The following is a 14,107-nucleotide window of genomic DNA, read 5'->3' on the forward strand; positions in this document are numbered from 1 at the left end:
TGCACTGTACCATTGGGACCCAATCTAACACGCACCAGGGTTATACAGCCTTGTAATTTTTGTAATATTAAAAGTCTTGGAAAAACTAAAAAAAAATCCCTCTATAATTAGCTGTATGTGTAGCTGAAAACATAAAATTATGTGAATTTGAGACTTTCCAAAAAGATAAGGTTCATGATTGTCCCAGGTAAAATACCTTCTAACATTTCCACTCTGTAATAAAAGTTGTTATGATATGGTTCATGGAAATATGTTTGTAGTATTGACTCTGAACACATACAAGTAAGTGATTTGGCTTTTTAAATAACCCCAGCGCTAACCCTGCATTGATCCATGAGCATGAGGCGGTAGATAAAGTGTCATTTGATGCTAATGGCAATAGCAGTATGTGAAAATAACAGTTACCAAATGACATCATGGTGATTCATGGAGAGAGCCATGAAATATGAGCTATAACTTAGCTGTCACTTAGCTAAGTGCAAACAATCAACTCAGTCTCAACTGGAGAGGGCATGATTGATTGCCTAATACAGTTTTCTTTTTTCCTGGTTATAAAATTAACACATACTCACTGTAGAAATGTTTTTAAGGTAGAAAATAAGAGCCATTTAAAACCTTATGAGCTTTAACTTACCATGGTTAACATTAGAGTATATTGCATGCCAGTGTGTTGCCTGTATATATTTTTTTACATAATTGAAAATAAATGTGTATACACAAGTATTATCTCCAAATTTCGTATACATATCATAACATAAATATGTTCCCATGTCATTAAAAACTCTATAAACTTAATTTGTAGTGACTACATTGTATGAATGTACCATCATTAATTCAAAAATAACTTTTTAAAACTGAAATAGGATATAGCCATGTCAAATTAAATAAATTAATTAACAACCATGACCACTTCCCTAGCTTGCAAATAGATTCAGTGTTGCTCAGCTTCACAAAAGTAAACCCCCCGCCCGGAGAACATGAGATGACCATCTGGTCTCATGTGTTAGGGACACCAGTGCATCTTTAATAGAAAACTCCAGACAACATAAGATTTTTCCAGTCACCATGGGCTACTCTGTAAAGAGATTGGATTTGATGAAAAAGAACAAAAAAATTCATCCTTCGCCGTGAAAAACATATGGTTCCAAAGATTTCAAAGTCACTTCTTTCCTCTGCCTCCAGCTCTTTCTCCCATCTCTGTCCCCAACCTAATTTTCATGCCCAGTTTGCTTGGTCTCTGTCTCTCTGTCTCTGTCTGTCTCTTCCTTTCCTGCTCCCTCTCTCTGTCTCCCTGTAGAGTTGAGGCTTTCACTCAGCTAATTGTGGATTCCTACAAAAATGTAGCATTGTATATATAAATGAACCACCCCAATCTTACTAAAAACTAAGTTTTATAACTGTCAGAACAATGATCTAACTTTCAAAAGTAGTTATCATCTACATAAAATATGAAGTGTTACTTAAATACATTTATTTTAAAAGAAAATTTTATATTGCTACCTTAAATGGAAAACTACATTATTTGCTATAAATAGAAACTATTTTTTTTAAATATTGTTTTCCAGACATTCTACTTGTGATTTTAAGCCCTCTTTATTAAAAGGTAGCTTAGCAAATGTTTAAAAATGTGAAATAACACCACACTGAGATTCTTAGGAAGATTTAGAAGTAATTTTTAAAATTAGCTTTCTTTGTAATGCATGCTATTTAACGACATCAGTCTTACCACCTAAAATTTATAGTGCATGTTAAAATGAAAATATTAATATATTACCTGGGTCTGGGAATAAGGCTGAAATGGTCATCAATTGACTATTAATTGTAACCTATTAACACATTTATTCAACTTCAAGTGTCTTATCCTGTGGTCCCCAACCCCTGGGCCACAGACCCGTCAGTCATGGCCTGTTAAGAACAAGGCTGCACAGCAGGAGGTGAGTGCTGGGCCAGCAGCAAAGCTTCACCTGTATTTACAGCCACTCCCCATCTTCGTGTCACCCCCTCAGCCCCACCTCCTCTCGAATCAGCGGCAGCTTTAGATTCTCACAGCAGCTCGAACCCTACTGTAAACTAGGTGATGAGAATCTAATGCCTGATGATCTGGGGTGGAGCTGAGGTGGTGATGCGAGCACGGGGGAGCAGCTGCAAATACAGGTTATCATTAGCAGAGAGGTTTGGCTGCACAGTAAATGTGATGCGCTTGAATCGTCCTGAAACCATCCCCCTACCCTGGTCCGTGGAAAAATTGTCTTGCATGAAACCAGTCGCTGGTGCCAAAAAGGTTGGGGATTGCTGTTTTTATCAAATAAAACTACAGGATTTCGGATTTTATGTAACATGGGTAAAAGCAGGGCTTTAATACAGTATTTCTTGCCAATAATTTCAGTTATTCTTGCTTTAAAGGCTTCGTGGAAGACTTGAGGAAGTGTAAAATTATTTTCATAATTGGTGAGTAACAGACCTCGCATTTTCTAATACAATTGCTAATAATAAGAACTTGGTAGCAAAAAAAGGCTATTCATCTCTCTCGCTGTTTTGAAGTCTTGTCTCTTTTTCAGTCAAAATAACACCCCTGAGTTTTCCAGATTGTTGCTTTCATTTATGCAGTTTATTGCTTTTGGATTGTCTTTTCAGCATAGAAAAAGTAGGACTCTAAGAAATGTCAAACTTTTAAGTTTAGCTCTACAATAATAAAGTGCATTATAAGGGTAGGAGGATGCCATATGTTAAAATCTAACACACACCTTTTCTGTTTGAACAATGACCCCTTCCTTCCTAAACCGAATGCATCAGTGACCACATATTCAAATATACCATACCCTATATGCTACCTAGTGAAAACAATCTAATTTGTTCTTTGCACCAGTACAGTGAAACTCGTTGGTAATTGTGGGGTAAAATACCTATGGGGTTTACCAACATTTTCTGAGTACCTACTGTTCTCCAGGTTATCTCGTTTAATCCTTACATGATCCTATAGGTTGGTAGTCTATCCCTATTGCGTATCTATTACATAGACAGGAAACCTGAGACTCGGGAAGGTTAAAGAACTTGTCTAAGATCACATAGCTAATGAGTGTGAGAGGTGGATTTCCAGTTTTCCTCGTGGAAATAAAGGGAACTCATTGTGTAGCAGTTTAAAATGCACCGAAGACAGCCTGAACAACATAGTGAGACTCCATCTCTACAAAAAACAGAAAAATTAGCCAGGCATGGTGGCACATGCCTGTAGTCCCAGCTACTCCGGAGGCTGAGGCAGGAGGATCACTTGAACCCAGATGTTTGAGGCTGCAGTGAGCTATGATGACACCACTGCACTCTAGCCTGGGTGACAGAGAAAGACCCTGTCTCAAAAAAAATGCACCAAAGAGTACAAGTATTATCAGAGCACCTCCCAAAACTTAGTACTTTTTCTTCTAATCATTCAAATATATTAAAAAATTAATACACTTACCTGTATATTTTCCAGAAAATATCTATTTATACTTAGGAATAATGAAAAGGTCTGTACCTCCTCAATGAGTGGGAAAAAAATGGTTGTCAACACCACAGAAATACAACCAGATAAACTTAGAATTTTGCATACTAAAGTCAGGGCACTTCTTGGAAATCTCTGAGTAAATTTCCCTCATTGTCAGATAAGGAAACTGAAGCCCAGAGAAGTTAAGGGGTGTCGTTAAGGTCATTCACCCAACTGGTGGCAGAGAGGGGACCAGGGTCCATGGCCGTAGTTCATCATTCCAGGGTCCCCCTCTTCCACTGCTCAGCAGTGTTGTTACCTGAACTCCAATCGTCTCCCACATTTAGCCAGCTGACAGACACTTACTGAATACTGGCTCCATGCTGGGCAGTGAGCAGGATTCACAGAGCTTCCATCTTAGATGAAGAGGACAATGAACATATCTGAAATCGTGAGGAGTATTAGGAAGGAAAGAACAAACCGATACAGGGAACAAGCTGGGCCAAATGTTTGGGGTACTATTGGGTGATTACTTTAGAGAGGGTTGACCAGGGAAGGCTTCTCTGAGGGATAATATTTAACAGAGAACTAAAAGGAGAGATGGGGCCAGTGAAGGGATTAATGGGAGGTGAGAGGAAGCGGAGAGAACAGCCCAGAATTCAAGAGAATTCTAGAGACCTACCTTAGTTCTGTTTCTCATCCACTTGCCTCTTGTTGACCTTAACCTTGGGAACTAGAGGGACTCCGCCCACACTCATTTTATAGTCTTTTCAGAAAGAAAAGCTGCATTACTTATATCTCTTATGGAAGAGAAGCTCAATGTCATAATTTTAAAGGAAAATCAGTTGTGCTACAGATTACAAATATTCCCCTTTCCACATAATTTATTTATTTATTTATTTTTTTGCTGAGACAGAGTCTCTCTCCATTGCCCCAGCTCGGCTCAAGCAATCCTTCTGCCTCAGCTTCCCAAGTAACTGGGACTACAGGCTCGTGCCACCACGCCCAACTAATTTTTCTATTTTTTTTAGTAGAGACAGGGTCTCGCTCTTGCTCAGGCTGGTCTTGAACTCCTGACCTCAATCCACGTAAATTTTAATAATCAGTTTTCTTGGCATCCAGACCATATACAATGTCTTATATTTAATATTTCCTATTCAGCTTTTATATTAGGAGCCAAATTAGGAAAAGGAGAGCTCCTTTAAACTTGATATCTAGGAATTCAAAGTAGGAGCCGTTTATTATTACATAGAAATCTGTGGCTTTTAATTTAATAATGTGGCCCAAGAAACTTCTAAAAATAGTATAGTATGTTTTGTGGTGGTTGTTAAACTGTCTCTAGCACATCATTCAAGCACTCACAGTTGAATTTTGAAATGTATTTTCAAATGTCATTTCTGTCTGTCTAGGCATAACTACAGACCTTGGCTCACTTATTACTAAGTCCTGTGCCCTTGAGAAGGTCAAATAGCACAATACAAAATCTTTGGCATTAGACAGAGCTTGAGACCCTCACGTGTCCACAGACCACACTCTGAGAACCACTGCTCTGAGCAAAAGGTTTTTCTTAACCAAACTCTCCTGTATGTCAGCTTATTGATCAGTCACTACTCTAGTGAAGAAGATTATAGCTTACTATTTGGGTAGCAGAAGGTACAAAGCCACTGTGATACAAAGGGAAATGACTGCTCTTCTTCTAGGATATTTACTGGACTCTAAAAATTAAGGCCTCGGTTCTAAATACTTCCTGGACAGATGGCAGAATGATATTTTGGGATTGCATTATTGCAGGTCAATTTGAAGCTTATAAAAATACTCTGGATGTCATAGATACACTCATAGCTGTTTTAATGAGTTTTAAATACACAAAAGTCTGTTGATTTCAGTGGAACAAATACAGTTTTGTCTAAAGGAAACAATGACTGAATTTTTACTTATCAAAGTATTGTTTTGGCATCTAACAGAACAACATTGGGGCTGCAGTATTAGCCAGAGCCTAAATTGACATCCTCATTGTTAGTCTTAAAACAAAATTAATATTCCCCTGCTCTTCCCCTGCTTTAAAGTATCCTTTAATTCCTTTTTGTCCACAGAAAGGTCCGAACTCCATAGACTGGCCTTCAAAGCTCTCTCCTGCCTGGCGTCAATGTGTCTTTCTTATTTCCCACTACATGACCTGTCAGTCTTTGGCTCCCACCCCGCCTTTGTCCTTATTATCTCTTGAACTTGCCTCACTTGAAATGCCTTCTCTCCTATCTAATCAGGCCCCAAGGTCAGGCTGAAGTTCTAGCTCCCTGATAAATCTCCCTCCTCTGTACTCCTCCATCCCTTGTGTCTGCATCCCTCATTTGGGGTGACTAGAACAATAAATATTCGTTAGAACAATGAATTCTTTAGGAAGCAGTGTGGCCCGTTTCCATAACAACCAATAGCGATTGGAATTCCTGGGCTGGAATTGCCAGGCAGGTTGTCGCTGCTGTGGCTGTTTCTGGCAGGATGATTTTCAGGTTAATTATAAGCCTAACCAGACCCTCCTTTCTCTGCGTAGCTGCTACCTTCTCCCCAAGAACAAGCAACAGCAACTCTTTACCCCCTGAGCTGGTGGTGTATCTTGCTCATTTGCAAGGCAATGGTTATGAGTGGGAGCAGGTGACAGCACTGACCACCATCTGAGGGGAAAAATGTCCCCTGGAAGTGTGCCCTCTGCACCAAAGGGGAAGGTGGCAAGGATGGACCCAGGCTACCCTTTGAATATTGTGTGACTGTTACCTTTTTGTTCACGAAGAAAGCAGCTCAGTAGCAGTTTATAGAGAAATACTTTTCAAAGGACCGAGAAGGGATCACACAGGGCAGGGCCAGATGATCAAAAGGTTTGAAAAAGACTCTGTGGCCTTTGGTTGCTCACACACAAGGTATGAGAACCCGTGCCAATGTACAAGACTGCGACTCAATCCTTGCTGAAAACAGAACATCATTTGGAAAATGTAAAAATATCCTTTAAAGAGCCTCATTATGTCCCACTAACAGGCTCCTACAGTTTTTCACAATCTTTTCTGGTACATTTCTTTTTTTTTTTTTTTTTAATCTCTTCATTATTATCTTGTTCCTATCCAATTTATTTTGGCTTCTTTTTCATTTTTTATTGCCTACCTATGCCCAAACTATGGCATAAGCTAAATTTCCATTAATTTATATCCAGAGCCTTGGAGAAGTGCTGCTATTTGGAAACACATCTGACTTTTCAGGTGAGGTGTGATGTTAATGGCATAATGGTCCAGACATCATTCAAAGGCCGTAGCTTGCAGTGTGTCGGGGACACAGGTGGCACTGTGTATGTTGGCATTGGTGCTGTGATAAACTGTCTCTAAGTAGTGAGTTTTGAAAGGTATTTTGATGATATTTTATACTCTGTGTTTTTAACTACTGCACAGTCCTATTTTCCTGAGGAAAACCGGAGAAATGAGAATTTCTGCTTAAAACTCAATATTTCCATGCCTGTCACTGTTCCCTTATAGCCCTGCTGTCATTTCATTATTGCCCTGTTATTAGAGAACTATGAATTAATTTTTTTAAAGTATTAATATCTACTTGGGGCTCAGCATGAACACTTTTGATGGAATGACTCACATATTTGGTTAAATTAAATATGGAAAAACTAATTGTTTTAACTCAATGTAGCTATAATAGCAGCCAACATTTATTGAGTGATTGACATGTACTAGGCACTGCATAAAGCCCTTTATAATGTTATCTTATCAAATGCTTATATATACACTATGGGGTAAGCACTATTGCCATCCTGACTTTTCAAGTAAGATATTAGAGAGTTAAATAATTTGCTAGTAAGTGGTAGATCTGGAGCATGAAAGCTTGGATTTTATCATTGGCAACAAATGCTGGCAGTGTTGTTTTTTTTTCCTTGAAGTGACAGGCTTTATTTATTTTCCGGAAAATGTCTGCCAGATACTCAAGTCTAAAAAACCATAGTTTATGTGTGAGATGGTCTTTCAGAAAGTATAAATGCTGTTCAACTTAAAAAGCAGCTAGTTCAGCAACTTAAATAATCACACAAGTGCTTTTTCTCAAGAAAACCATTATACGTAGGTGTACTGAAGTGCTTTATGTGTATTTGCCATTTTGTCATACAAAATAGTAAAAGGATATATGCTTAAGGGTCAAAACGAAATAAAATTAATGTTTTTTACTGCCTCATCAAGGGCATTTTTTAAGTAACATTTGCGTTTTGTTTCTACTTTTTAGTGCTAGAACATCATAGTGAAAAATACAGTGACGAACACAGGTGGAATAATACACTGCCTCGATTCATCACAGTTTTACAACCATTACTTCTGCACCATCTGTGAAAAGCAAATAACCTCTTAGTGTTGTAATGAAAATAGGGGACCCTGCCCGGGTCTGTGGACCACACTTTGAGAACTACCACTCTGGGGTAACCTGGGGTTGGGGGTATTGAACAGGTATATGGGACAGAGAGAAATGCCAGATTTAGCATTTAGGGGATTTTTTTTAAGGAGAAGGCAAGAGAAGTGTATTAATTTGCCGGCAAGTGAGAGGTTGGCAGACTCCCGTCTCAAAGTACCAACGTCCTGTTTCTAAGCAGAAGTAGAGTTTTTAAAGGTTCTGATTAATCCCATAATCCCCTCTTTGGCTAAGACTATCTCGTGACCTCCGCCTGGACATTTAGGGGATCTTGAAGGGAAAAATTTCCTTGTGCCTGGCTTTCATTTGTCTTTTCAAAAGCAAATAACCTTATGAATGTAAGGAAGAGGTCAGGGAAAAAGGGGTGCATCTAATGAAAAACCCTGTTTCTCTGAGCTCCTGTAGGCCTGGAAAAGCTCTGAACATTTCTGTGTACCCAGTGGTGCAGGGATGTCTGAAAGGAAAGGCTGGGCGCTTGTCAGAAGAAGACAAAGAGGGGTGCCTCAGGAGACCCCAAAGCAGGGGCTGGAGGGAAGGTGGAAGGGGCATGCCTCAAAGGATCAACGGCACCCCAAAGAACCAGGGCTGGAGGAAGGTCAAAGAAACCTTCAAGGTGGCAGAATAGCCCTGACAAGGAGACTGAACTTTGAACTGGACTTTTAGTTATCAGAAATCACTGGATTAGACTAAGAAAACCAAGACTATTTGATTTGTCACCACTATGAAGTGAAACCAGACAGCTCATAAGCTAGGCTGGTGTGATGGTTAATTTTAGGTGTCAACTTGACTGGGTTCAGGGATGCCCACATAGCTGGTAGAGCATTATTTCTGGGTGTGTCTGTGAGGGTGTTTCCAGGAGAGAATGGCACTTGAATCAGTGGCCTGAGTAAGGAAGATCCACCCTCACCAATGTGGGTGGGCACCATGCACTCTGTTGGGGGCCTGGACAGAACAAAGAGATAGAGGAAATATGAATTTGCTGTCTCTCTTCTGGATCTGGGTCATCCATTTTCTCCTGGACACCAGCAACCTCCCAGGTTCTCAAGCCTTTGGACTCAGAGTGAACGACACCACCAGCTCCCCTATTCTCCAGCTCATAGATGGCTTCTCGTGGAACTTTTCGGCCTCCATAGTGGAGTGAGCCAATTCCCATAATAAATCCCCTATTACATATCCATATATATCCTACTGGTTTTCTAGAGAAGCCTGACTAATACAGCTGAGTTCCCATGGAGAATGAGCTTCCATCTAACCCCCCACCCCTACCCCCCGCCTATGTCCTGGCCCAACAGGAGCATGGTCCTTGCTCCACACAGGCACGGGATTGCCACAGCTCTTTCTCCCCTGGAGGGACACAGACACTAAGGGGCTCTTCACACTCTCCCAGGTCCCACGTCTGTATTTTCGTAGTCCAGGCCATTCAGAATGGGAAAGTCAAGGAAGAGAGACATTAGACTACTTTCCAAGAGAGCCTCAAATGCATTTACAAACCAATGAGATGTCTTTCTAATGTTGGAGGAATGCGGACATTATGTGCTGACAATGAACCTATTATACTTAATTATATAAACCTTTTCGCTGCGAAAAGGCTCTAAGTAATGTTGAACTAAAATGCAATGCTTTCTTCATTTAATCAAACCAAATTAATAAACCTTTATCAAGGGCTTACTATGCTCAAAGAACTGTGAAATTCAAAAGACATAAAATGGTCTTGGAACACTACATGACACGGCAGAAGTTTTTTTTTCATGTTTTTAAATTATTTTCTCAAAAGAAAGATGTTGCTGATTTAATTAAGAGTCATTCAGAAGGACAAATTACTACTGAAAAAAAAAAAAAAAGAGCACAAGTGCATGAATTTTCCAGGTAAAGTGAATGGAGACCTCACGCTCATCATCTTTTCCCCATTGGCTGAAATCTTTTTGGAAGCACTATTAACTCATCAACTGAGCCCAGCCAGTGAAGTTTTAGGTGCTCAGCCTGTTCACTGAAGGCCAAGTATATTGAAGGAAATGGCAAGTGCTCCTTGTCCGTGTCCTGCTGCTGACTGATTAGCGACTGAGTGGAGGCACATCTCCAGGCGTGACAACCTGAAAGCCTCTTCTGCTTGTCCAGAGACGCACTGAGAATGATCAGTGGACATTGGCAGACGCTACGGACTCTAGCAGGACCGAGCACTGGAGAGAAGAGAGCACCCAAGCTCTTGTGTTTGTATCCAAGTTCTGTGTCTCCTTGGGCCAACCCCTGATCCTCTTTGAATTTCTTTTAAAATGCCAAAATACCATTTGTTCTCTGTCCACCCCAAATTTGAGCAGCCAATGAGTTAACACATTGCTAATTGTTCTCTTAATTGGAAACTTGTACAACAGAGACATAGCCTTAAGGAAGTGAAGTGTGAAGGCAATTAAATAAGTCAAAGCCCCCATCCTCTACCTCTAAAATATCCATTTTAACTACCTAAGAACAATATTAAAACTAACATATACTGGTGACCTATGTTCCAGATACTGTCTTTATACATATTGTCTTATTTAATCCTCATACCAGTCATCAGTACTCATATTCTTTACCACTTCAAAGGAAAGAAATTGAAGAAATTGAGGCTCAGAAAGGCTAATAACTTTCCCAGGTTATATATTTAATAAGTGACAGAGTTGGGACTCAGACTCAAGTTTCTCAGACTTCAAAGCCCATGCTCTAAAAGTGTCTGTGCATATGTAAGTAAGGAGGCCAAAATGTAGGCAAAGTTTTGGGAATATAGTGAGGAAGAGAAGTGTTTGCCATAATTCTTGAATAATTACCTCAATTTTCTGTTTTACTTTGTTCCCATATATCTAGCTATTGATGTCTGAAAACAAAGATAAAATAAGACAGCAAATGAATATTAATGAAATAGACCTCTGAGCACCCCAGCCATGTTTCTCCCAATTAACTTCAAAACAGGAAACAATTTGAATCCATAAAAATATTGTGAACCGTCACTGAAAGTGCACTGATTTTAGAATAATGCTGCATCTTTTGCTATGAAGACATATTATGGGTCCTGTTTTGTGAGCATCACCAAAACTATTTTGCGGGCCAAGGCAACAGTGAGCACGTGTTTGAGAATGTGATGCTGGGTGGATCTGAGGGAACCTGCTCGTTCTGAGACTGTCTTTGTGGATTGGACGGAGTAGCTCAACTACACATTGATCTTGAACAATAGCTTAGTATGGAGGTAGAGCGAAAACTAGCCTAGACCAGGGGATATAGACACTGAAAGGAGGCTGCTAAATCTCCCCTAATGATAAAGATATTCTCTCTCTGCTATAGTAAATTTGTCATTAGGTATGTGTGCCTTTGGGTGAATTTCATTGATTCCTTTGACACAGTTATTGAGTCTTTACAATATATCATCAAAGTGATAGGCCTGAGCATACCAAGAGGAAGGCAAGGCTCCCTGGTCTCAAGGAGCCCCTGTCGTGGGGCGGAGCAAGCAAATAGCACAGCTCGGTCCAGGCAATGGCATCCTAGGTGACGGAGAGAAAGACTGAAGTGGGGCAAGGGGAGAGGGAGTGTCAGGGCTGAGTCCTGAGGAAGACAGGAATTGGCCAAGTGCTAAGTGGGAAGAAACTTGGGGCCAGCCCAGGGCAAGGAGACGGAGCCTCTGAGGTGGGAGGGCCGGGAAGTGGGCGCGGCAGAGCAGGAAGCAGGCAAAGTCCGGTCATGAGAGGCTGCCACACCGCCTGAGAAGTGCGAACTTCAGCCTGTGCAAGGGGAGCCGTCAAGGCTTTTACTCAGTAACATGTCCTCAGATTCCGATTTCAGAAAGAGCAGCAGCAACAGGGAGCCTCGGCTGGGGCAGGGAGGCCAGTCGAAGGCCACCAGGATGGCCATGCTGGCAAAGAAGGAGGAGGCAGATGACATGAAGAAGAAATAGACCCAAGGGATTTTAGGAGGTAGATTGAACAGAACATAAAGACCCACCTGTGCACAGGTGAATAAATGAATTTAGCATGACTCAGAAGTGGCTGGTTTAGACAACCACGTGGATGGAAGTGCTATTCAAGGAGATAGGGAATATGGAAAAGAAATGGATTTTGAGGCACAGATGAGTTCGGTTTTAAACAGTTTAAGATCGAGGTGCTTCTGGGACATCCATGTAGTTATGTCCATTAAACAAGAGGTTTTGGAGGTCTGATACTCAAAACATTCGTTCTGGCTGCGGACACAGGTGTGGAATTCAATGGCAGGATTCAGTGGCAGCTGAAACCGTTTGTGTGCGAGAGATCGCACAGTGAGCTCTGGCAGAGCCAGGCCGGAGGACAGCTGAGCCATGGAGCCCTGGGAACACCTGTGCCGGAGCCAGAGGCGACAAGGACAGAGAGGAAAGCAGAATGTCAAAAGCAAATGGTGTCATAGAAGGCTAGGGAGGAAAGAGTTTCCATCTGGGAAAGGTTAAGTGAAATGTAATGAAAATTGTCTGTTGGGTTTGGCAACCAAAGAATTATTGGCGACGTGGTGATAGCAGTTCCCGTGGAGCAGAAGGGAGTAAAGCCAGTGGGTTGCGGTGACTGTGGGTAAGGACATGAGGCTGTGTACAAACTACGCTTTCGAGAAACTTGACTGAGAGAAAGAAAAGAGTTAGGGAGGTGGGAAGTGGGGCAATATAAAAAGGAAGGGAAGGTCAAGGGTGAATATTTTTTAAAATGTGAGAGATTCGAGCACATTTGTATGAAGAGAAAGGCAGTACAGACTCTAGGTTCTAGTCAAGAGCTATTTGAGTTCAAATGCCAGCTCCCGCGGGTACTGGCTTGCGACCTTGGGCAATGTCCTTCCACCCCCTGTTCCTCAGTTTCCTCACCTGTCGTGGATGTAATGCTAGTACCTGGGCCATAGGGTGGATGTGAGGATGAAAGGAATTAACCCCTGCAACACTGCTCTTAGTAAATACTCACCGGGCTTTGGCTCTCATTATAACTAGCATAAGCTGAGCGAGGGGAGACAACCAAGAAGAGGGAGAGGTGCTGAGAAAAGAGGGGCGAGAATGGGATCAGAAGTGACTCAGAGGAGGGAAGGATACCTACAAGATGGGGGAGCCATGACAGAGGTTTAGAGGTTGTGTAAGTTCCTGTTTTCTCGGTGTTTCTTGTAAAAATTAAACACTCCCTAAGGGACTGAGCTGTTAAGTGGTGTTTCACCTACAACCAGCTGTAGTTGGCTAAAATTACAGCCAGTTGACTGAGAATGAGTCTCTTAGGCCTTGGGCTTAACCCTGCCTATATGCTGCAATTTCCTCTAGTTGACACATTCCTGCCGTTGTTTACAACAGCTCAGCACTATAGAAGACCATTTTACCGTAGGAGAACACTTTTTGCCTTGAAGAATGAAGCAGAGTAATAAGTCACAATTAAGAGAACAGTGACTGGTTTTGGCCCTCCAAAATGTAGCTTCACAAAGTATTTCCCTTCCCATTTGCTCCAGGCTCTTCTGAGCCAAGAGTCTCAGAGTGTCTTCTTGGCTGCAAATGAAACCTACTTAAACCAACCATCAGGTGGTCAAGGCAATAAAAGACTCTTTCCGCTTGTAACACAGTGCAGCTGTTTTGATTTAACATGACTTATGTTGCTGTGACCCAGGTGATGTTTTTTTCTTGTATTTGTCTGGGGCATTGACTCTAAGGAGATGTTCCTCGTGGTTCTGCCGTACTTCGAGGAATGACTTTTACTAGGAAGTGGATCACGTGTTAGTGCCGCACATCAGCCCATCAACACCAGCCCAGCGACCTCAGTGTAAAGTGGAAGGAGCCTAAATATTTGGTCCAGTCACATATGTCCCTGCTTGGATGAACTGTTGTAGTCAATACATGGAAAGCGGGTGAGGCAGAGCAGCATCCAGAACACACTTTTGTTTTCTCGGCACTCCTCAGCTTGGTCTGCGTGGAGCTGTGGAGACGAGCTCTGAGACTGTCTGTTATTGAGAAAGGAAGATAATGTTCATCAGTGAGAAACCTGGCCGAGGCCAGCAGTAGGCTCCTGGAGTCTGCCTGTGGGAACGCTTTCCACTGACCCTGCCTTTTTTTTTTTTTTTTTTTTGGAGACATAGTCTAGCTTTGTTGCTTCAGCATGAGGGCAATGGCATGATCATAGCTCACTGCAACCTCAAACTCCTGGCTCAAGTGATCCTCCTGCCTCAGCCTCCCAAAGTGCTGGGATTACAGGCATGAGC

General features: G+C 41.6%; 1 protein-coding gene across 1 annotated transcript in view; it reads left to right on the forward strand.

Moving 5' to 3' along the window:
* Positions 1-14,107, forward strand: part of AK5 (adenylate kinase 5) — a 250,772-nt gene that overhangs the window by 193,604 nt on the left and 43,061 nt on the right. Inside the window, exon 10 of the mRNA XM_069478103.1 lies at positions 2,404-2,448. Within this exon, the coding sequence (XP_069334204.1) occupies positions 2,404-2,448 (45 nt within the window). The remainder of the gene's footprint in view (positions 1-2,403; positions 2,449-14,107) is intronic.

This window comes from Eulemur rufifrons, chromosome 8, assembly GCF_041146395.1.
Source record: "Eulemur rufifrons isolate Redbay chromosome 8, OSU_ERuf_1, whole genome shotgun sequence".
Taxonomy (NCBI): domain Eukaryota; kingdom Metazoa; phylum Chordata; class Mammalia; order Primates; family Lemuridae; genus Eulemur; species Eulemur rufifrons.